At 34.8% G+C, this 25955-nt stretch overlaps 1 protein-coding gene and 1 non-coding gene across 2 annotated transcripts in view; both read left to right on the plus strand.

Moving 5' to 3' along the window:
* SNTG1 (syntrophin gamma 1) overlaps positions 1-25955 on the plus strand; it is a 364140-nt gene that overhangs the window by 278576 nt on the left and 59609 nt on the right. Inside the window, exons 14-15 of the mRNA XM_053661064.1 lie at positions 16905-17057; positions 20410-20502. Of these exons, the coding sequence (XP_053517039.1) occupies positions 16905-17057; positions 20410-20502 (246 nt within the window). The remainder of the gene's footprint in view (positions 1-16904; positions 17058-20409; positions 20503-25955) is intronic.
* Positions 8688-8789, plus strand: LOC119035925 (U6 spliceosomal RNA). Its single transcript, XR_005079904.2, has one exon. It is a non-coding gene; the product is annotated as a U6 spliceosomal RNA (small nuclear RNA).

The following is a 25955-nucleotide window of genomic DNA, read 5'->3' on the forward strand; positions in this document are numbered from 1 at the left end:
TAAATGATAGCTTTGCTGGATTACGTAGCCTTGGTTGTAGGTTTTTACTTTTCATCACCTTGACTATTTCATGCCACTCTCTTTTGTCCTGAAGTGGTTCTGTTTAGAAATCAGATGACAGCCTAATCGGTGTTCCTTTAATAGAACTACTTGCTTTCCTCTTGTGGCTTTTAGGATTCACTCCTTGTCTTTTTAATTATGATGTGTCTTGGTATAGGCCTCTTTCAGTCTGCCTTAGTTGAGACTCTCTGAACTTCCTGGATGTATATATCTCTTTCTTTCACCAGATTAGGGAAGTTTTTAGTAATTATTTCTTGAAATAGGTTCTTGATTCCCTGCTCGCTCTCTTTTCCTTCTGATACTTCCATGCTGCAGATGTTGTTATGCCTCATGTTTTCCAAAATATTTCTAAGCTTTCCAAATTAAAAAAAAATTGTATTACTTTTTGCTTCTCTGCTTGTGTGTTTTTTCTACCTTATATTCCAAATCACTCATTTGATCCTCTGCTTCATCTCACCTACTGTTTATTCCTTCCAGTGTATTACATATTTCAAACATTGCATTCTTTAGTTCTGACTGGTCCATTTTATGGTTTCTGTGTATTTTTTCATGCTGTTGATTATACTTATAATCATTACTCAAAGCCCTTTATTTGATAAATCTCTCATTTCCATTACCTTTAGTTCTTTCTCTGGAGAATTTTCTTGTTCTTTCATTGGCATTCTGTCTCTTTGTCTTTCCATTTTGGTAGCTTTTTTGAATATTCAGGTTCAATTGTTAAACTTATCAATGATATAGCCTCTAGCTATAATTGAAAGCCAGGTTTAAGTACCACAGGGTGGGACTGAATAATTTCTACAGGTGGAGCTATTGCTTGCCTGCAGGCTGATGTCATTTGGGGAGGAGTGCTCTGACTGAGGAGATGGCTTCTGCAATTTGGGGGATGACTCAGCACAGCAATCCTGGCAGCTGTGCGTCCAGTTCTTTCCCCAGAGCCAATGACAAGAGAATTTCCTCAAGCTTCTCTAGTCCCCTCTCACCTCCCTCTGCTTTGGTCCAGGGCAAGTGGCTGCAAACAGAATTTTGTGCCGAGCTTCTCTTTTAGAGGCTCTCTGTGTCTCTAGCCATCTCTCCCTAGAAGACAGGAACCCCGCTGATTTTCACAGTTGGAGGTTATCTGGATTCCTTTCTGATTCTGATTCAGTAGGCTGGGGGTCCCAGCTTGGGTTTTAGGCCCTACACTTCTCAGGGGGAACCCCCTGGCCACTTAAATATCTGTCAGGAACCTCAGCTGCCTTCTGTGGAGCCCATTCAGCCTCCTCAGGCTTTCTCTGTACTCCCTACCAGCCTTGTTGTAGTGAAGTGGTTTCTTCTGTCTCTCCTTCGTTATAAGGCTTCTCTCTGGCTGGTTATTTAGGATGATTTCTCTACAGTTTAGTTGTAATTCCAGATTGGTCCTGAGAGGAGGTTCATGTAGCTTCCACTTACTCCTCTGACTTCCTGGGTCCTGCGGCACCCTTATGTTCATTCTGTTTGTCACAACCTTATGATGTTTTCATGAACCTTCTAAAGGAAATCATGGTCCTTATTTAAATCATGCTAGTATCTCTTAGCAATGGGATGTACTAATAAAATGATTCACTCCTGTTTTTAGGACCTTAATATACAAGATATCTAATCTTGTTTTTCAAATAAACCTTAAACTTACCTCTGTATTTTCTGACACGTAATTTGACAGGTCATCCTTTCCCCAACTAAGTAGGTCTAAGAACACTACATTTATAAATTATTACAACTTATGTTATAGAAATCTATTCCCTTTCAAACTGGATTAGAATACCATTCTGAAAATGAGCACTAGGGAGCATTTTTATTTTAAATCCTAACATTCTAAATTGCTCTGGTGATTTTAATAAAATGTTACAGTATATCTTTCTTACATATTCCAAATGAAATATATATATATATATATATATATATATATAATATTAATGAATTATGAATAAATTGAAAACCTTTAAAGCATTTAAAATGAATCACAATTTATCTTCTATAATAATTTTCTGTTTAGTAAAATTTTGTGTGGGTAGTGAGAACATATCCCCTGTGTATGGAGAAAGCTAAAAATTGGTTTTCTTACTCAAATCAATTGTGCAGATCTCAAGGATTCACCTTTTAAGAAGAGAGTTATTTGCAATCTGTTATTCAGTTTAAATTCCTTCAACACTAGTTTAGGTTTTTATATCATCTTTCTTAATTTAATACTTTTGGATTTCTATTTCCATAAATGTTCTGCTTGCAAATTTACTATTTTATAAAATCTTAAATTTGTTTTGACTTCTGCAACTTTATATTATCTTTTAAAGTAAAAATATAGTTTTAATACCATAGGAACCAGGTATCAGCCTCTTTTGAAACCTTTATCTTCTAAAAAACATTTCAGAAAAATGTTGAAATGTCCTTCAAATTTATTTAGATTGTCTTTTTCTAAAAAAAATTATACTGGAGGCATAGTTCACTTGAAGTGCCAGTATTTAATCACATAATTTAAGAACTATTAATAATACCTATATCTTTGCTATTGCATATTTTAATTGACAATTATTCTTGCTATTTTGCCATTGTGTTTTTAGCATATCAATTTCTATAAATAATGTTTTTTTCTTTACTTTTTTTAAGGTTTTATTTATTTATCTTTAGAAGGGAAGGGAAGGAGAGAGGGAGAGAAACATCAATGTATGGTTGCCTTTCGTGCATCCCCTCCTGGGAACTGGCCTGTAGGGAACTGGCCTGCAACCCCAGTATGTTCCCTGACTGGGAATCGAACTGCGATTGTCTGGTTCACAAGCCCATGCTCAATCCACTGAGGTACACCAGCCAGGACTGAATAATGTTTTTTCTTATAGGGACTTAGCAACATGCGCTGAACACTGTCTACATTTTGTTACTTGTTATTTGCATATTTAGTACAGTTGACTAGATTGAGCCTCCTGCTCAACATCTCACTCTACAAAGTAGAAAAAGTGAAGGTTAGAGGTTCTCTGCCTGGTAATTACTTACCTGCTGTGTGCAGAAATGTGTAAGGTGCAAACTTTCTGGACCATGCTGCTCTTTGTCCTTACTAACCTGTATTTTTAAAGTATGGTTTTATAAGTCTGTACTGTTTACATTAAAGATGTCAAGACATTTATACTATTAGAAATGAGCTGTGGAGTAGGTCAAGTTGTATGGTTTTCAAGATATACATGAACCTGATATATTATATTGAATTTTTGCATTGATTGTTTTTTATTTTTTTAATATTTTTTAAATTTCATTATTGTTCAAGTAGAGTTTTCTGTTTTTTACTCCCATCTCAGCCCACCCACTCCCCAGTGCTCCCCACCTCCCTTCCATTTCCACCCTTGTTAGTTTTTGTCCATGTGTCCTTTATACTTGTTTCTGTGAATCCTTCTCCTTTTCCCCTGAAATTCCCTACCCTCTCCCCTCTGGTCCCTGTCTGCCTGTTCTTTATTTCAGTGTCTTTGGTTAGGTTTTGCTTGCTTGTTTGTTTTGTTGTTTAGCTTCCTGTTAAAGGTGAGATCATATGGTATTTATCTTTCACCGCCTGGCTTATTTCACTCAGCATAATGCTTTCCAGTTCCATCCATGCTGTTGCAAAGGGTAGGAGCCCCTTCTTTCTTTGTGCTGCGTAGAATTTCATTGTGTAAATGTACCATAGTTTTTGGATCCATTCATTTACTGATGGGATGGGCACCTAGGTTGCTTCCAACTCTTGGCTATTGTAAATTGTGCTGCTGTAAACATTGGGTGCATAGGTTCTTTTGGATTTGTGTTTCAGGGTTCTTAGGATATAATCCTAGCAGTGGAATTGCCAGATCAAAAGGCATATTCATTTTTAGTTCTCTTAGAAAATTCCATACTGTTTTCCATAATGTTTGTACCAGTCTGTAATCCCACCAGCAGTGAACTAAGGTCCCCTTTTCCCCACAACCTTTCCAACATTTGTTGTTTGTTGCTTTGTTTATGATAGCCATTCCGACCAGTGTAAAGTGGTATCTCATTGTGGTTTTAATTTGCATCTCTCTGATAACTAATGATATTGAGCATCTCTTCATGTGCCTCTGGATCCTCTGTATGTCATCCTTGGAGAAGTGTCTGTTCAAGTCCTTTGCCCATTTTTTAATTGGATTAGTTGTCTTCTTAGAGTGAAGTTGTGTAAGTTCTTTGTATATTTTGGGGATTAAACCTTTGTCTGAGGTATCATTGGCAAATATATTTTCCCGTACAGTTGGTTCTCTTTTTATTTCAATGCTGTTTTCTTTAGCCATGAAGAAACTTTTAATTTTGATGAGATCCCATTTGTTTCTTCTTTCCTTTATATCCGTTGCTCTAGGGGACATGATTTCAGTGTTTGTTTACTTTTTTCTTCTTTTAGCCTTGCAGTTTTAAAATGATATGTCACAGCTATAAGAGAAAAAGTCCTTTTTCTTTTTTTTAATATATTTTTTTACTGTTGTTCAAATACAGTTGTCTTCCTTTTCACCCCACCATACCCCCCTGCCCCACCAATCCCCTCCTCCTGAAACCTACCCCCTTTGGCTTTATCCATGTGTCTTTGATCAATTCTGAAATGTTTTTTTTAAATCATTTTTATTGTTATTATATTATAGTTGTCCCAGGTTTTCCTCCTTTGCCCTCCTCCACCCATCCCACTGCCCACTCTCACAGTCAGTTCTCACACTGTTGTCCATGTCTGTGGGTCATCCATACATGTTCTTTGTCTAGTCCCTTCCCCTTCTTTCCACCATTATCCCCCTCTCTCCTCCCCTCTGGTCACTTTCAGTCTGTTCCAAGTGCCCATGCCTCTGGTTCTATTTTAAATTAACACACTTTTATAAAAAAATAAAATTACGATCATTTATATTTACCTTTCAGATTACATGAATCAATAGATTGTATCAAAATTTACCTTGTTCCTAGTTAAAAAAAAACTTATTGAGATTTATTACAATGTTTCAATTTATTGGCCAACAAAGAGTAATTAAGAAGGAAATGATGAACTCTTGTGATATGTTTTCCTTTCCAAAGTATGTGTTTGTATGTGTTTTGCATTCTGTGCTGTGGAGATATTATGATGTTTTTTTAAATAATAGCTAACCTTTTGCCCTTGCTGGTGTACCTCAGTGGATTGAGCGTGGGCCTGTGAACCAGACAATCGAGGTTCGATTCCCAGTCAGGGCACATGCCTGGGTTGCAGGCCAGTTCCCAGCAGGGGACGCATGAAAGGCAACCATACATTGGTGTTTCTCTCCCTCTCTCCTTCCCTTCCCCTCTAAAGATAAATAAATAAAATCTTAAAATAAATAAATAAAATAAAAGGGCCATTTGCTACAACTAGCATTTTAAAAAAATAATAATAGCTAACTTTTTGATATATGTTTTATGAAAACATTGAGTAAATTTCAATTTTGTTTTAGCATCACAATACAAAATTTTTATTGTCTTACTTCATCATTGTTTTCTCTAAACAATAGCCAATGGACTTAATAGAACTAAAGCAATTCTTAGGAATAGATTTATGGTTATTTTTATTTCAATAGATAATTTTACTACAGTACCTTTATTATTATAGTAAATGTTAGGGAAATAAGTGTTATTTCCCTAACATTTATTAATACTTCAGCCATTTATTATGTACTAAGTACTATATTTTGTTTCTGTATGCCATATTAACATGATTACCAGATTACTCGGTTGACAGAAAGAGCAGTGACATGTTAACAGTATAAATCTGAATCAGACTGTCCATGCTTGATTTCTGACTGCAGTTCAGACCCATAAATTCCTAGCAATATATCATTGATAAATTATTTATCTTTATTTCAAATTCTTACCTGTAAACCAGAAATTATAAATATAGTTATCTTCTAGGGTTAATGGTATAGAAAAGTGTATTAACAAAGGACAATTAATAGACATTAAATAAATGTTAGTGATTTCTGTCTCTAAATTTCTCATGAAATGTGTGGCATTCTGAAGTAGTATTAGTCATGTCCACCAAGGCAGCTCCTCTAATTTTATTCACTGTGGTCCCAATGCCCATTTTCTGGATGATAGGACTTTTTGAGAAATGCGAAGACCTAGATGTGTTTTACCTTAGTCTCTTATTTAAATAAGCTATTCCTTTCATCATTGGAATCAGGGGACACCCTTATGAGCAACAGTTGGATATTAAGAGACAAATGTCAGGTCTAGTTGATGCCCTGGAATTTTATTATTTTTGTTAACTCTCGAAGGTTAGTATTCTCTGGATGTGGTATCAGTTCCCTTACAACCACTCACTTTATAGAAAGAGAAATAAGGAGTGTCCTAGATATCAGAGGTATCTATAATTCACTGGCATATTTCTCAGCAACCACATCTTATGTACAAGTCTATCTGGACATGGATTCCTTAGGGCTGGGAATATAACCTATGGGGAACTCCATCCCTTGGTGTCCACTGGAGTCAGGGAATAAATGAGGCTATGAATGCAAGATCTGCTTGGAGAGAAAAGGCTGGCTAATCTCTCAGAGGAGAAGAGCCCCAAAGTCCTTTCTCCTGAGGCTTTTATTCAGAACAATATGTGCAGGGATATATAGCATACATGCATAGCTCATTAATCAATGTTAGAAGGCTACAGTTAATGCAAAACAGATGTTTACAGGTAACAATAGAAGGAACACAGAGATGAACCTCAGGTTAGAGTCTGTTAGACAAACTTGTAGGGGAGCTTTGCCTGCAGAGCCCTGTATCCACCGAGAATGAGAATAAGTCTAATAACACATGATCTATGTGGGGAGGAGAGGTGGCTGATCTCTCAAAAAAGAGGGACTCAGAACCTGTTCCTTAATGGGATTTTGTTGGGTTTAATTTGCATAGGAATACAGGGCATACACATAAAACTCATCAATCATTGTCAGGCAGAAATGATTAAATAGATAACAATCAATGAACTCTGAGGGTTTATTCTGAGTCAGGGTCAGATAGTTAAAGTGCCAAAAAACTTTAGGGAACAAACTCACTTCAAACTTGAACCCTTATCATTTAAATTGAGGGTATTAGCAAAGCAGGTTTCATAGGATTTTATGCATCTTAGGCCTGATCACCCCAGGGAACCTGCCCTTTCCAGCACAGGGCCACACCGACCTCTGGCATTGTTTCAGGCTTAAGTCAGGTTGGGGAAGTAAGGCAGCCAAAAGATTAGGAAACTTCTTACAGACAGAAGGAGGACTTGGGCTATATCAAAACTGAGGGGTAAGGGTCCATCACCCCCTTTTTCTGTAAATCCTAAATCCCTAAGTTCTTCCCTAAGTCCTTCCCTGAGGGCCCTTTCATGACCATGACTATCTTAGGTTGTCCCTCCTTTAAGGAATCTTACCCATCATTGGCTAATAAGTCATCTGCACAAGGCCAAGTAGGGTGAAAAGAAAGGGGGCAGAGGCAGTGCCCCTACAAGGAAGATAAGCTTTGTCTCCTCAATGGCTTATCATCTCATGGTCTCTCTGCTCAGCTTTAGCCATGGGGGGTTATAGTTTCTGAAACAAGGCAGGGTGGTTTCCAGCACATACTGACACCAAATGGTGTTTAAGGCAGGACTCAGGAAGAAGTGTTCTTCCCTGCCTTGAAGTTAAACACCTGGTTATTCATTATCAGGGTTGCAGCAGAACTTGCTACAGTGGATACAATGCACTCTTTAGGCCAGATTTCCTACAGGCACCCTCAGTGCTAGCTTCGGGTCATGCCTGCCTCCCAGCATTTCCAGCATTCTGGTCGAGACTTACAGGCCCTTATTCAAGGCCTGGCTTGCATGGTGCTACAATTCCCAATACTACACAAAGTGGCTCCCAACAATAACTCTGGTCAGTTGACCCCCAGGGTGCTACTTTTTCCCTACTTCATTTAATTAGGAACATTCTTTTGAGGATAGTAATTAACTGCATCATTTGCAATTCCTATAACTCATTGTTCCATCTGCTTAACCTGTATAATAGTGGGAAACAAGGATAGGCATGTGGTGCAGATAGCTTCTTCAAAATGGCTAGTGTTGAATGTAAATTTGAGGGTTTATTTCTGGGCTCTCTATTCTGTTTCATTGATCTATGTGTCTATTTTTATACCAGCACTAGGCTGTTTTGATTACTATGGCCTTATAGTACAGTTTGATGATATAAGGTTGAGTAATTCCTCCATCTTTGTTCTTTCTCACAATCTCTGTTGCTATGTGGGACCTTTCGTTAGCAGGTAGAGAGACTGAGCAAAAAGGACAAATGACTTACGGACATGGACAACAGTGTGGTGATTGCTGGGGGGGAGGGTGTAAGGGACTAAAATGTAATATAAAAAATACAATAAAAACTTAAAAAACAGAGGTTGTCTCCAACATGCAATTTCATTTTAAAGACTTGTTTAATATAACATACTTTTTAAATATAACAATTCAAACAATATGATTCAAATAGTATTCTCCTGTTGTTTTCACAGAATTTGCAAATTGTATCAGAAATCTTTGTATAATACAGTTTTTATGGGCTTCAGTTTTTTTTTATTTAGAGACAAAAGGGTGACAACCCTCTAGTTGGTCAACACACAGAATGTAAAAAATTGTGAACATCATCAAAACACTAAAATTAATACATTCACACATTCCCTTGGGCAGCACATATACTAACATTTAAAAAATACAGAGATTAGCATGGCTCCCACACAAAGATGACATGTGAAAGTAATAGATTCATTTTGTCTTGTTGGACTATGATATGCTGACCTTAGTATGTATCATTTCTCAGGTTCTGCATGGACGGGATCTAAGCTTGCACACACTGCAGTGAGTGAGGGAAGGCATCACAGACTAAACAGCAGTCACTCTGCCTACAATTTCAGCCAACCAGCTTCCTAGCCATGTTCTCTCTCTCTCTCTTTTGTCTTCCTTTTTGTTCATAACCCTACAGTTTGACCTAAGACCCTCAAGTGTAGCATCCTGGGTCCCTGGTGACTTGAAAGCATTGTTCTGTGACCTACAAGTGAGACAGAAGGTAACATCACAGGCAGGTATGAGCTTGCAGCTCCAGCCCAGGTTAATCTCATCAATAAATGACTTGCAGGTGGACAGACTATCTGCATTGACATTTCATCAGAATGACCCTAGGGACAATATGTGCAAACACATGATAGAATTAAACAAATACTTAAACTTCATTTTATTTGGTTTGTCTCTTCCCCTATATTTTTGTTATCTGGAGAAATGCTTTCAAATAAACAAAAGTCATAACTGCTACCAGGTTGGTGACCTGGCCCTTATTAGGCCTGGTAGGGCCACAGGAGTGGGTTTCAGCAAAATATTCACTAGTTTTCCAGATGTGCTTTTTCAGGGTCATGGTCTCTACTGAATGGTCAGTGCCAGAATCAGGGGTGTCATTAGGCACTTCAGCTGGCCATGGAATCATCCACCTAATTTTGCTGCTTTTCTGCGCCTGGAGCTGAAATACATCTGAGGCCTAGATGTTAACTCTAAAGGAGGTGACCTGTAGTTGCCTGTAAATTGCTCATCCAATTTGTTCAGCTGTCTGTCTATTTCCCTATTTCACTTGTCCCATCTTGCTGGCTTTTTTTCAATAACCATCTAAACAAAAAAATAAATTAACATCAACTGTCCTTATTAATTGAGCTGATCATTTGAGAGCTGATATAATAAATGCTATATAACAACAGATCAAATATGGGCACTAACATTCATCAAATTTGATTGCAGAAATAAAAACTTATTTTAGACAGAATTATACCTGCATGCTTTGTATTTATAGAAAGTCAAGATTATTGATGTAGAAATATAAACTGATACAATGAATACTAAAGGGCACATAGCTTTTTACATGTCAGGAATGGAAAAGAATTACATACAAAAGGAAAGAAGAATGTGTCTTATTCCAGATATTTAATGGCTCTGAGCTATACCATAATCAACTATTTTCAGAATGTATTTCTCAAAAATGGTTTTTATATTAAAACACATTTTACTAGTATATATGTACATATGCCACACTTTATATGTTATATTTTAAAATTATACATTGTTATATATACTTATGATAATAACACTATTTTTATATGTGAAAGGGAATTTATTAATACATAGTTTGATGGTTTTACTATTATGTAGAAAAGTGAAAGAGAAAAACGAAAAGTTCCTTAAAATGATCCAGTATGTTAATAGTCCTTTATGGAAACTCAGTAGTTAAAATTTTTCCCAACCAATTGCCAATAACATTAAATGACATTTATATACCAATAATTATGAATTCATTCAGAGTTCTCTCTTAATTACAAACGAATGTATTTATTGCCTTCTAGATACCTCTGCATAGATATCTAATAGATTTCTCAAACTTAACATGCCCTCCCACAATCCAAATGCCCACCCAAGTTAATGTCCATCCTAACTTTCCACTTGCTTGCTTCCAAGACCTTGGGGTCAATCTCAAGTCTCTCTCTCATACACTTATATGCTGTATCAGCAAAAATTTATCCCAAACCACAGCCATGATACTGGTTAGGTGACCTCATGGCTCAACTGCTTTAGTCTAATTGTTTTTCCCCTATTTTTATGTCTAAGTGTTGCCTCATGCTTTCCCCTGTCTTCCCTAGTCTGCTGCTACTTGCACACTAACTCACTGCAATTTCATTATTATGTTTTGGCATATATAAACCTTGAGTTCTTTAACTTGTTGCCATCCTCCCCAAATATCTAAATGGTTTGCTCTTTCACTTCGTGCTACTCCTCAAATGGGACCTCCTTAAAGACCCCTTTCCTGAGCATTTTGTTGGAATGGCAATGCCCTGGAGACTGGACTCCCAAAAGCTTATAATAGGCCTTATCACCAGATGACATATTATGATTAAACACAGTTTTTGTTTGCTCTGTGAATTTTCTCATCCCCAATCAAACAAAATCTCCATGAGGCAGAGATGTTGTCTCCTTTGCTCAGTGATATGTGTCTACACTAGAACAGTGCCTGGCATATATCAGGCATGGAGTACTTTTTTGGTTGACATAAACTGAATACCTACTATAGCAAAAGGGTAAAATAGTTTCTGACACAGTAATGGGGGTATGATATCTTGAACTCTGCTGGAAGTATTTCCACAGCTAAAAGTTACTGTATTTGTAAAAGAAGTAACAAGAACAACAACAAAATACATAGCATCTAATAGGACTGTGATGATTTTTATGAGACAAAATCAAAAGCCAGGCCAAAGATTTTATCATTTATATTTGTGAGTAGTAATTGAACTTTTGGGCCCCAAATCTTCTCCTTTATCTGATGAAATGCTCAAGATTAATTGTACACACTTTATGAATGATTTGCTAGCCAGATAGTACTTTCTACTATGATCTGCACTTTTTTTTTATCTCCCTGGGCACAGCACTGATAAAATATAGCAAGGTATATAAATAAAAGTGTAGTTTTAGGTGACGCGAGTAATTCCCTTTATATCTCATGTTGGCCAGATCTATACAGGTCTATTCTGGCTGACTGGTGGACTTTACTACTCGAGGAATTAGGAAAAAGTTGGATAGGTTGCAGTAAAGAGATACTAAGATAACCCTGGACAGGTAGCTCAATTGGTTAGAGCATCTTTTTGATGTGCCAGGGTTGCAGGTTCTATTACTGATCAGACCACATACATATAAGAATCAACCAATGAATGCATAAATAGGTAGAAAAATGGATGTGTCTCCCTCTCTCTCTCTCTATCACTCCCTTCCTCTCTCTCTTGAATAAATAAATAAATAAAAAGAGAGCTAAAACAGCAGCAATGGAGAGAGGTAAAATAATGTGCTTGATTTGGTTTTATAAATAGAAAGCTGAAAGGTATGCTTACAACTGTTATCCAGGCTATAAAGTGTTACTTTTTAAGAAGTGATGACCCTAATGTTTTTAATCACATTTGAACAAAGATTAAGAATAAAAAATGTGAGACATTGAGTTTTCAAAAAAAGAAGATTAAAGAATAGTTTTCATATACTGTGTATTAAAGGGTAGAAATTAGAATTTCATTCCTTGGAGATATTTAGAAGCAGGTTGTTTGAATTAGTTCTTGAAGGCAGGACTGAATGACCAGCAACATTGCCTACCGTTTACAACCCTATGAATGACCACATGTATAGTTTGAAGGAGTCCATTTTCCCCACTGGAAAGCTCTTTCTCCAGAAAACCATATACTCTTCCAGTAAATTTTTAAGTATGGATTTGAGAGGTTTTTTTTAGGGTAATGTAGTTATCCTCAGAAGTAAAATATTAGAACTAAAATCTGGAAGATAAGACTCAAAACTATTAATTAAAACTATTAATTTCAAACAGGTAATTTTGTAAGTCATCCATTTTAATACTATCATAAGAAATTAAATTTTATTTTCTTTGTCTCTTGCTTGTTTGTTTACTTTTTTCTTCCCAGGAATGCTAATTTATGTCAGTAAAGCTGTTTTAATAATGAAACAAATATCTTAGAGAAAATCCTGATATCAGTCAAAATAATTAAAACCACCCTGGCTGGATGGCTCAGTTGGTTAGAGCTTGTCCCATACACCAAAAGGTTTCAGGTTCTATTCTTGGTTACGGTACATACCTAGATTGGGATTTGTTCATGGATTGCGGGGGGGGGGGGGGGGGTGTACTGGAGGTAACTGACTGATGTCTCTCTCTTTCTCTCTCCCTCTAAAAGCAATAAACATTTCTTCTGGTGAGAATTAAAAATAAAATAATAGTGAAATTTTATTCAAGTATATTAAATAAGAAATCATGAATACAAATCAAATGCCAGGATACAAGTTTTATTTTGATTATATGATATTGTTTATAAACTTTGAAAAAACAATTATGTAAAAAAGCATTCTTCCTTTGAAAGTGCATACACTTTTCCAGGTGGGCTGCTAGTTGTATTCACTGAAACTCTTTTCTTTTTCCTTTTCTAAATCTTGTGGAAAGCTAAATCAAACACATATTAAGCCAGTGAAGGAGCTTAAGCTATGCTGGTGGATAGATTCAAACAAGGAGATTGTTATGGATTCTGTAACTGAGGAGCCTGTTGGAAGGACAGGAAGTTGGTTGGGGTCATTATCTCCTACCTAACAGAGTCACAAAAAAACAATGTTGCTTTTGCTCTAAGATATCAGTTAATGCATTTGCATCTGAATCACATAAATTCTAGTGCCAAGACAGATGCTCCAAAGGAGAATTTTTGCTCTTTGAAACTATCAGTCTGCTGATGCTCTGGTGGTCTGTGGGAAATTGTACCACATCTACCCTGTTTAAGCCTCCTTTCCCAAACAGCACTAAACCTAAGATTTTAATCTTAGAATATTCATTCTAATGCCAATAATCCATTCAACCTGTGAATGGTTACATTTTTGAAAACATATTTTAATTAAAAATTTAAAAATCTCTGAATTTTCAGTATCTTTACTTATTAAGTCATTTTAAACTTTCTAGACTTTAATTGTCTCAATACAGAATGGATAAGGAAGAAATGTCTGTAAAAGCTTTTTATAATATATGTGATATCAATCAAATAAAATATTAGTAACAGGAATAACAAATGTCTATAGGGATCAGGGTTACCATAGACAAAGCTATTTTAAGCTGGGACAGAATTCCATATTTCTGTGGACATACACACAGACACAGCACACACAAAATATTTAGAGAATGGCAAAAGTCAAATGTGCCTAAGTAACATCAGCTTGAGTAAGCATGTTTCCCTTTCATTGTGACTAGTGTTAGTTTTGCTAATAAACTGAGACTTTCTTACTCTCCTAATATACATATCATACATTCTATACAGCGATGTCACACTGTCCTACAAAGAAAGGGATGTGTGTGTGTGCATATACTGGAATATAGAATTCAGAGTCTGATATAACCCAGGCTTTAATGACACAATATTAGTGATGGCTAGTATTGTTAATTATTAGTGATATTATGGAACACTTAACATGATGAGCCAGTCCCACTTCTAACTGATACACATTTAAAGTCATTTAATTTTTACAAGATCCTGAGGTAAACTGTTATGATCCCATTTTTTAAAATGCCTGCACTATTTCTAAACTGAATGACTTCCAAGCTAATGAGTTTTAAACCCTAGATGAAACAGCTTCTAAAATGTGGAAGTGACTGATGTGTCAAAGATCTATTTCCCTCCTCAGGGAAATGAAGGTGATTGACAATTTTGATGGGTCATGAAAAAGACTAATTTAGAGAGTGTATTTGAAAGATATGCTTTATGTTATTTTTCTAAAGTTTGCTTTATGTCCATTTATATCGGGATTCAAATTTCCTAAGAAGGAGAAAAATTAAAGTTCTATTTTTCTTTCTTCTGATAAGGCAACTAATATCCAGAAAAATTATTTCATTTACATGTATAGAGTGTTTATTTGGATTTATTTTAAATGAAATCTTAATACTTAAAATATATTATATTTTAGTTTAATTTTTAATTTGAATTATATTTTTTGAAAGTTAAAACTTTTACTTTTCAGATGATGAGATTTGCCTGTGAATATATGTCATAATTTACAAATTTAATGATATTCAAAATAAATACTCTGGCATGCATAAAGTGACATTTTAATAGCAAAATGGTTTTGGTATCTTAGTATCTGCAATTGGTGTAAAAAATGAAAACATTTAGATGTATGGACATCACTTTCACTTACTTTTGATGTATTCTTACACAGAAAAAACAAAAGTGGAAATTATATAATTAATTATATTATTAATTGACTTAATCTTGCTACTGTTCCAAATTCTGTATGTCAATACTTCAAAAGGCCAAAACTCAAAGCACCCGATTTTGGAGATAGAAAAGGCTGATTGACTGAGAGGGCATCAACAAAGAAGAGGAGAGGTCTATCCCTCAAATCCACCCTAAGAAAGCAGAGTTTGGGGTTCTGTTATGAAGCAGTGGGTGGGAGGCAAATAGGAGGGAATTTTTTTCCTTTAAACTTGTGTCACAAGCAGAATTTCTCTAATGATTAGCACGACTGTGAGAAGGATGTGGGAACAATGCAGGTTTGAAGAAAAGGGAGTCAGAGGCCCAGCATTTCACTCTGTTACAACGTAACTTAAAAATAAACATGATTTTCCCACATATATCATACTGGCTGAATAATATATATTCTTTTCATTCTGTGATATACAGAATCAGATGTGTAATATGTTGAGTTAAATGCCCAAATTTCTCTTTTGCCATATCTAATGGTGGAAAATATTCCTAAAAATATTTTGACATATTTCAAAAATTTTAGTACACAAAAATATTAAGAATAATATTTTATAAAAAAAAGATAGTATTATTATAATAGATTATTAAAACTACCATTTATTTGTATAGGGCTTGATATAGAAAGTCCCATTAGATACTTGACTAATCCCAAAATTCTAATTCAAGATTAATTGGTAGGATTTAATTTGGATGGTATGTTTTTTTCCTTTCATTTCAATTATTAGAATAATTACAAAAGAATAAAAGTAGTTATTTATTGTTGAAGACTCCACCATGTGATTGCTCTCATTTTTCATAAGAAATCACAGTTTTGTTACTTTAAGCAACTTTATGTATAATGACAATGATTTATTGATTTATCACAAGTTCAATAAAAGAAACAGTAGCAAACATGACAGTAAAAAACAATAGTTCTGACAGTTTATACATTTATATTTAATATAAAATATTTATCCTTCACCTGCCTTTGTTATCATTTCCATTTTTTAATTTTAAAAATGCCATTAACTTGATGGAAATAAGAGTATTAGAGTAGTGATCATTGTATCCAGAAAGGTGAGAAAGAAAGTGACTTACCATATTAGCAAATATTAGGCTACATAACTGTAATAGGCAGGAGAAGAAATTATACCTGTAGATGTAGAAACTTGCCGTAGGAATAACTCACCAATATTTGACAACCTTTTCTTTCTTTAGTTTTATATAATTAAACCATAATAAAAATTCATGAGTAGTGATATCAATGTGGTCAGTTATTATTATAAATACATAGTTTATTTTGTTTGTTTTTTTAAATAAAAATACACTTTGCTTATGCCTGTTGACATCTGAATACTTTATAATAAAGTATACATTATTAGCAAACACATTTGTAATATCTTGTTTCTGTGTAATATTGCTTTATAAATGTGAGTCATATCCCATAAATGGCAGTATTTGGTTATTAATCTGCAGAAAGTATCCAAGATACTTGGAATAAATCTTAAAGACTAGAGAATACTACTGAAGGAAGAGTCATAAATGAGAAAAATGCACAAGTGTATGCTTAGCTAGTATTTTATTTCCATTTTTAAATGATACCTTTCAATGTGCAGAAAGTATTCTGGAGCCTATTGTTTCTCTTGGAGCCAAACTGATACTCTATTTAATTTCATCTCGACAGTTTTGTAAGAAAAAAAGGGAGATTTTATGTTATCCCTTGTATAGTAAGAAACGTTGCTAGTAAAGTCGAAGTCAGAAATTCTAACTTCCATTTTACGGACATGCTTCAATGTCAATACAGAGAACTGTGTTAGTCATGGACTTTAAGGCCTGGAATTTCGGCTGCAATAATCTTTTAAAATTAAATTTATTGGGGTTACAACATACAAAAAAGCATTTGTTATCCTATGTGCTCATCACCCAAAGTTTAGTCACCTTCTAAGCAGTGACCATTTTAATGAAGTTTTAGTGATAAAGAGTGTAATCTTTATGACTGGCATCTCCACCATGCATTAATTGACACTGATTTAAGGTATGACCATGTTAGCAATATGAATTGATGTATGCCAGCCTGTGTAACTTCAGGTTTTCATCAGGACAGTGACCTGCTGGATCGGCGGAAACACTGTTTCACTGTGCAGTCTGAGACTGGAGAGGACCTCTACTTCTCTGTGGAGTTAGACTGTGACCTTGCCCAGTGGGAAAGAGCCTTCCAAACAGCAACCTTTCTGGAAGTGGAAAGGATACAGGTGGGAGCCCATGGAATGTTAGGGTCCGCAACTCACACAGATGCATGCCCACTTGCCTAGAGTTCTCAGATACATTGAGATTAGTGTAAAAACACAGTTCGCCGAGTCTTGATCTCCTTCTCAAATACATTTGATAATTAGCCATTGTGATTAAATGAATAGTAATGAAGCTTTGAGAAACATTTAAATTTTTGATAATTTGATCTCTCTAGGCTATTTCTTACCACTCATCAAAACTATAACTGGTAATTTTAATTAGATTCAGCTCCACTTTAAATCTAAATGAAAATGTTCTGATTTAATTACTCTTTTACAAGACCGTTGTTTCCTGTTCTCCCATCATGACCACCTGATTTTCAGCTAAATGGCTCCATTCACACATAACGCTGTTTCTTGTTAGAAAGAAACTCTTCACTTCATTTCTACCCTTCAAAACTACACGTACATTTTGAAAATTTTACATGGATCATATTATCCATGAAGGTTTTCCTGATTTCCAGTCTCTTCTGCCCAGACTCATCACCACTACTCCATCCACAACAATTTTGTTCAAATCCTCCCACTTATGAACACTGATATAACTTTCATCACCAGTATTATTTTCTTAGCTCTGGTCTCACTGTCATGTGCTGGAGTAATGTGTGCTTGGCATGGCTCACACTGAATTATAGTTTGCTTGAGATTATTTTATTCATCTAGCAACTGAAGTACAGTGCATTTTGTACATCATGACTATTCAAAAGGTAATGATTAAACTTTATTTATTAACTCTAAAGTTATATCTAATCAAACTTTATAGAACTTTCAGCCTCTCCAATTCAGAAATCATTAATGGCACAGGTTACCGAATACTGGTTCTGCCACTGACTGCTACCAGAGACGTATGGCAAAACTGGATAGTTATGGTACATGTGCCACATGCAGGAGGATTTAGAGCTAGGACTTAAATAAACAAAAAAGTAAATACTTTGGTAAACAAATATATGAAAGTAGTAATATAACTTTGAATGGTTCTAGAATGCTTGTCTACAATAGGTGACTTGAATGTGTGTTTTTTTTCAATATATTAAACTGCTTTTTAACATATGTTAATTTTTTTCTGATTACAATTTTATATTCAGAACATCGAGTCGTGCACATTTGTCATGGCAATCAGGGGGAGAGAACAGGGAGAAGACTAAAGTTTCACTTGTTTCACATTTCTCTTATGTTTTCTAATAGCTCTGCTGATCTGCAACTATTTAAAAATGTTTAAAAAAAGAAATATTATTTTACTAATTTAACTATATAGAACCTCAATACAGAAAGTAGATACTTGAATATCATAAATAGAAATAAATTATCTTAATTATTATTTTATTTCAAATATCAACATCTAAGACCATCTGAAAGCAGGATAGCAGTGTAGTGATTGAGGGGGAAGGGAGTATAAGAGGCATAAATGGTAATGGAAAAAATATAATAAAGATTATATATTAAAATATCTTACTTTAATAGGAGTTGACATTTTAAATGTTAAATTTATACTGAGTTCAATTGTTTTGAACTTACACTAATTCAATTTGAAAAAATATAGCTCTTTTAAAATAGTACTTTTAAGAAAAAGTGTAATTCTTTTGAAGACTGGTTTCCTTTAACTATTATTATTTCAAACTCTTTCCTATGTATTTTATCAAGCTATAGGCAGTTAACTGTCTAAAAGAACATGTTAGAAAGTATTTTATGTGTGATGTATCTTCAAATATTGTGTAATAATATATAATTGTGCAAAAATATTTCAAAGTGTTTCTAATTTGAGCTTCCCTAAAAAGTATAATGTTTTGCTTTTTTCTAACTATAATTCAATTTTTATTATAAAATAAACATAGAAATTACACAAACCAAATATTTTAACATTAAAACATACTAAGTATATTAATTATATGTGCTTATTAAGTTTATATATTATAAAATTAAATTTCAGTATGTCTCAACTTATTTTACTTTCATTTAATGATTATTGAGACAATGTAATTCAATTTGTACTTGTAAACTTAAAGAAATATGTTTCCACCTGACATATTCTTTTTTAAATCATAGTACTTGAAAGTAGCAAACAATTATGTCTAAATTAAAGGAAACCTTGAACATTCCTTAATTTAATAATAGTTTTAACAAAACAGTAATGAGTAGATGCAAGCATGGAATATGCTCATATATTAAATAAAATCATACCCCAAATGAATTTAAAAGGTCTATTAAGTTTGGTTTTTAATAAACTTTTTTTGAAATCCTCCTTCCAAATGAATAATTTGGCATGGCTATAACTTTCCTATACAAAGTTGGCTTAAACATATGAATATAGTATATAGCTTTTTGGTGAAGGCAAATGCATTTATTCATTATTATAGTGAGAATGTGATTCATTCAATGCCCTTTTATATACACTATTGCAAAAACATAAAACAAAGCATAAGAATTGCTTTTGAAAATTTATATAAGATGGATTTCTCTCTCTCCTTCCTTTTCTTTATCCTGGTTTAATTGCAGTTATTTTTCTTTATTTAAATCCCACTTATAGTTTGCAATGTAATGCAAATAAAACTGGCCCACAGACATAAAAATGTACCATGTTGCTATAAGCCCCAAGTTTCTATTTTACATGTTATTCTTACATGTCAGTATTTAAATTATGTTAGTCTTTCCAAAATTTGTAGGTAAGTAAAACTATAATTATGTGAAAAGTCATCGATGGTTGATTTATGAATAATCAACACTTTATGCAACTAATAAGTGGTAAATGTCTTTGGGAAATAGCTTATGCCATATGGGTGAACATACAAAGATGATTAACATCAAGATGTTTTGTGCATATTTTTGCTGTCATCACAGAATCTATTTATGTGCCTGATAATTATCTTTTAATAATACCTATAAAACTGTTATGCCTAGAATTTGAGTTATACCTTAATTTTTAATAATTCACTTTTGTTTTAATGAAAGTGTAGTGATATTTAGCTGGAGGACCAAACAACTTTCATAACCTAGTCTACACCTAAAATTTTTTGCACCAGTTTTATTGCCAACATGGAAGGGGAGCCTGCATAGCACAAGGTACAAAGAGTCCTTTACAAAAGATTGGGAAGTTGGCCCTGCATACCGTTTAGAAGATCGGAAACAATGTGGCTTCTGTTTTATTAACATTATGTTGTTGATAATACTGTCTACCTTACACAATTACTGATTTTATAGTTAGCTACTATATAAGCAAGAAATTATTAAAGAAGCTTTCACACAGTCTTGGATAAAGAGCTATTAATACTGATATTAGATCAATCGCATAAAAACTAACAGTGTTTTCTACTCTGTTTAGTGCAAGACTTATGCATGTGTGCTAGAAAGTCATCTGATGGGACTCACGATTGACTTTAGCACAGGATTTATCTGCTTTGATGCTGCAACAAAGGTAACGTGTTTTGGTCAGCTCTGAGAAGTGTGCTCTGGACATTCTAATTAAAGAATTATTGAAATAACTTCAAACATATGTCAGCATTTTAATTGGTTATCCTGTGTCAAATTTAGGATTCTCATTTTTGTTAATAAAAGTTAAATTATATTTTAATATTTTTATAGAAAACAAATGGTGGAAAAGGGGGAAGGAGGTGGGGAGTGCTGGGGTGGTGGGGAGGGGTGGGGGAAGGCAGAAAACGGTACTTGAACAACAATAAAAATGTTAAAAAATTAAAAAATAAAATTTCAATATAACAGATGTGTTGCCACAAAACATTAGAACCATATAAACTGAATATATATATATATATATATATATGTATATATATAAATATGAGAGGGGACCCCAAAACAGAATGTATTCCTTAAAAATGGTGTATTTATTCTTATATATTTGAATTTCAGTCACTTTCAAAGTACTTTCCATTTGATGCAATACACTTATTGAGACATTTTTTTCCATTTGTTGGAAACTTGTGGTTTCACTTGTTTTTGAACTTGTCGATTTTGATGCCTTTTAGTGCCTCTGCTGTTTTCTGTTCCACCTCTTCCACATCAGCAAAATGTTTCCTTTTGAGGACTTTTTTTTTATTGGGGAACATAAAAAAATTGACTGGGGCAAAATTGAGTGAACAGGGAAGGTGGGGCACAGGGGTCATGCCGTTTTTTGGTCAAAAAATGCTCAACACTCAGCATGATGTGGGTGGTGCACTTGTAAGTCACCCATCATGAAATGGGCGAAAGCATTCAAAGAATCTTCAAAAAAGTTTCACTGAAACCAAGGGCAGCCTCTGACAACAATGCCAATTGGTAGAGTAACACAGATGGGTTCCTAGAACACTCAACTTCAAGAGAAGCATGTACCTCCAAGGGCCTGCCCTACAGAAGATAATTCCATTTTGGGGGAGTCCCCCTCATTCATATATATTCATTCTTCTCTTTTACTAAAGGTATGACAGTATATTGAAAGGAAATTTTCTTTCTCAAAACTTTTTTGAACAAAATGTTCTTTTCATTGTTTTCTTTATTGGCATTTCTAATATGAAAGCAGATAAAGCATATTTTTTACTTTTACAAGTAATATGTTAGGATTATAGAATGGAGGAATTCGAGTATTTGAAGTTTCTAGCCATAGCATATAATCCTTGCAAATATTTAATTTAATAAGTTCTTACACTATCTGATTGGGTGCCCTTTTCATAAAGGTTATGTCTCTGGGAGTTATGTGTACCGAGTGATGAAGGGCACCTTCTCAGCTAGTCATGTCTCAAACATCTTAAAGCTCAACTGACCCCCTCCCCACCACTAATATCCTATATCACACAGTCCTGCAGTCGCTGCTGCAGTTTGTGATCACTGTGGTCCCCAACAGAAGCCATTCTCTTTCTTCCCATAATGACACCATTTCTTTAGATTCACTCCACTTTCTCCTTTATCAAAGTGCGGTCTCAGAAGTGAACTGATGCATTCCTTCTCACTAATTTTAAGGATGAAGGGTAATTCTTTACTGGCAAACCTATATTTTACCTAGAAATTAAGCCTTGTATAGGATTTTCAAAAACAGATGCAAATAAAATGTGACAGTAATATAAATATGTGAGAAAGGCAGACTGTACAGACAGCAGGATTATTTTGATCTCGGTAAAATGCAAGTCTAGTGACACATCCAGTTGCTCACAGTCAAGTAAGATGTGGGCTGATGTTTGGAGATCTTATGATTTTTTGTAACTAAGCAACCAAAATTGTCACACAAAATCTCACACTATTTAAAGATGGCCAATGTTTCTTTTTATTTTGAAATTGTAAAATTAATAAATAGCACACATATGCTGTCAGATTTGACTGTCCAGTGTGTTGCTTTTGCCTAATGACAAAAATTTCTCCCAAATATGGAATGCCAGATATTCAGTTGCCAACAGCTCCTTTAATAGCTTTCATATGAGACTTATATAAACTTTTCCTATAAACTAAAGTCTCTCTCTCTCCCCTCCTCTGTATGTGTGTGTGTGTGTGTGTACATCTATAATACTTTTCAAAATCAGCACAGGCTCATAAGTATTAAATCAGTTTAATGAACTTAGTAATTTAATTATTAACCAAATCCATATATATTTATTAATATAAGTAATTTTAAAGATAAATTAATATGATTGGAGAAAAAAGTCAAAGTCTGATTTTTAAAAAGGAATATCATTGCCACCAAATACTATCACATGGTGAAAGAATATGTATCTTATACTAGTAGAGAAGAGGAAAACACAATTCATCTGAACACATTTCTGAAAGCCTGAATCTATTCTGAGCTTCTCTTTACATTGTGTATAATGATGATATGGATGGTCTACACAACATGTAGACTTCTTGCTTGGGTGTGCTGGGCAGGAGGGATTAGTCAGGAGAAGCTAAGCAAATTGTCATGATACCATCCAGGGTAAACTATTAACTAGGATATGAGATTTTAGTCAGTATGAGTTTGACCCATAAGAAAACCCCAAGACCTTCGGGAGTAGTAATCACTATCCTTCCATTCCTGACTGCTGTTGGAAGTATCTAACTTCAAGGCATTTAGATATTTGGGAGGGATTGAAAATAATCTATACACATTATAATTAACATAGTATCATTGTTAAAACTGTGACTCTTGGAGCATGAAAGGGGGAGCTATTAAAAATTACATCAGCACAACTGGCCAAGACCCGGAGAGTCCTGGGCAAACCACTGCGCTGACCTCACTGCAAAAAAGTTGTGTCGCCACATGGAGTGAGCCCAGAAGTTATTTTCAAACACAAAAATGGCCATTGTTACCTATAAATTAAAATATATTTCATTTTAATAATTTATTAAATAATTCCATAAAGCTTAGTTATTTTTTCTCTATATGTGTGTGGAAAGAATCCTTAACGATGTATGCAGCAGATTTTTAGAATGTTTGAATGCTAGAGTTTAGGTATTGATATTACTCGTACCCCTTAGCTGTACACATTTTGTTTTTGTGCTCTGCATCTTGATCAGGCTTTGAAGTGACTGTGCAAGCAAACTGACGGTCTTATGATAAAGTATAGATTCCAGGAAAGGGGAGAATGGTGTTCTGAGTGGCTGAGTATATGTGAAGCAAATACTGCACTGTTTACACAGCACAAAGGGGAGAATTGACACACTAATATATTTTAAAACCCCCTTTTCATATTTATAAGAAATTTTGAAAAAAACAAAATAAACAATAATGAAAAGTTAAACTAAAACACCAGATCAGGAACTTTTATGGCTGGAAATGAGAGAATGATTTTAGATCATTTTAAAATGCTACACATTGGGGAGCAGGGAGATGTCTGGAAATATCAAGCTGGTTCTCATTATTTATTACTTGTGCATGAAAGTCCCCAGAGAAAACAATTTTCCTGGATTTCCCAGAGAGTACAAGACACATGGAATAGCACTGTATTCCACAAATGTTGCTTTACATTAGCAACATAGCAATTGATTATACACTCTTTTTTTCCCCTTTGGTGTTGCTATATTGCCATATACAACACAGCTTGATCTTTGTAAACTTCATTTTTGTGAAAAAGCAGCCTGACAGTGTTAGAGAAAGGTTTTCTTACTAACGTGTCAAAGTATGATATTGAATACTTACAGGAGGTCTGTCCAGAAGGCAACCAGCTATATAATATGAACAATGCAGCCATTTATTGAAGAAGATACAAGATAAAAGAAACATTGTACATAGGACAATGATGCCTCAGTCCCCTTCAGAGTAGGCACCTTGGGACCTCACACAGTTTTTCCAATCACCATCAGCTGCCCTGTCCTATTTTCTTGAATCTCATACACAGTGTGAAATCTCTTCCCTTTCAATAGAAACTCAGCTTTGGAAAAAGCCAGAAGTTTCAGGGCACCAAATATGGGTTGTATTAGGGTTCAGTCACCTGGGTGATGTGATGTTTCACCAAAGAACTCTACCAGAGAGGTGATGCATGAGGGGGCATGTTGTAATGCTGAAGTTGCCAATTGGCCACAACTGTAGCCTTCTGAATTATCCGAATAGTTTTTGCAAAGGAATGTTCAAGCTTAATGCAAAATTGGATGCAGATTGGTTGCCCTACTTGCCCAGTTATTTTTTAATGTGAAGGCCACACAGTACACACGCTCATTCAAGAGTGTCTGCCACTTCCACTGGCTAGTACAGAGAAGTCATCGTTCACACATGCACATTCCAGTCCACTATCCTTGACTGCCAGGTTACATCAATGCCATTCAAACTGTTCTCACTATATTAACAATAGCTAGACTTTTTCCACACACATCTTATATAATTCTCATATCTTAAACTGTAGATTTGTTGCCATCGAATTCATTTAAAATGCAAATGTGCATTAATTAATTGCAGATATTGATAGATTTCCATGTAAATAGGGACTTTAAGAGTAATAGTTTCAAATATTTATTGAAAATTTGCTGTTTATAGAGGGGCTCTGAAGGGGTATACATGTTAGTCTTGGATGTTCAAGGAAGGCTTTACAGAAATTGAGATACCAAAGGTAAGATTTTCCAAATATTTGTCACTAAAGAAGGACATTTATTTGATGTCACAGGAGATGAGAAATCAAGTCTGTGGGTAACCAACAGCCAGATTACGAAAGGGGGCCCATTTAAGAATTTGGATTTCATACTAAGAAAAGAATACTTTTGAAGGGTTTAAGACATAAGAAGGAAATGATCAAATGTATATTTGACAGAATAAAACTTGTAGGACAGTGTGTGGCTGAGACAGAGAAAACCTGGACAAACTCCAGATTCTAAGTTTTTAAAATCTTCCCTGCACTGGCCATCTATCACTCTGTGCTGCATCCCGAGAATACGATGTGCATGGTGATGAGGTCAAATACACCGTTACAAATTGAACATGAAAATAATCTCGTCATGTATTTACTATGAGTGAACAATGAGTACAGGAGGGGGAAGTAGGACAGCACTAGAGAAACTAAAACTGGACCATGTGATTAAGTGCCATTGCCTGTTTGAACTAAAGCAGATGGACACTGTGGACGGATTATTCTAGCCCAGGTGTACAGATTGCATTGATTGCAGGGAGGCGAGACTGAATGAATGGACATCTATGTTTCCCCTTGATAATTTAGGAGAATAACTTATTTTTAAAGCATGAAATTTCATACAACAACAACATGAAGGACAGTGCTTTTGTCTGTTTCACACAGGTAATGCTTGAGCTCTAATGATTAAAATGAGGATGAAGGCACTGTAGACCCCCCTCACTCCCAGTCATGCTGAGGCCCAGAGGGTGAGCCCCACTACAAGAGCTCCACTGGCTATAACTGGGGCATGAGGACTTCCGTCCTAGGTTAAAGTTTATTGCAATGTATGGAACACCATAAATCTTGACTCTTACAC

This window comes from Artibeus jamaicensis, unplaced genomic scaffold, assembly GCF_021234435.1.
Source record: "Artibeus jamaicensis isolate MK-2021 breed Jamaican fruit bat unplaced genomic scaffold, CSHL_Jam_final scaffold_916, whole genome shotgun sequence".
In the NCBI taxonomy this organism is placed as follows: Eukaryota; Metazoa; Chordata; class Mammalia; order Chiroptera; family Phyllostomidae; genus Artibeus; species Artibeus jamaicensis.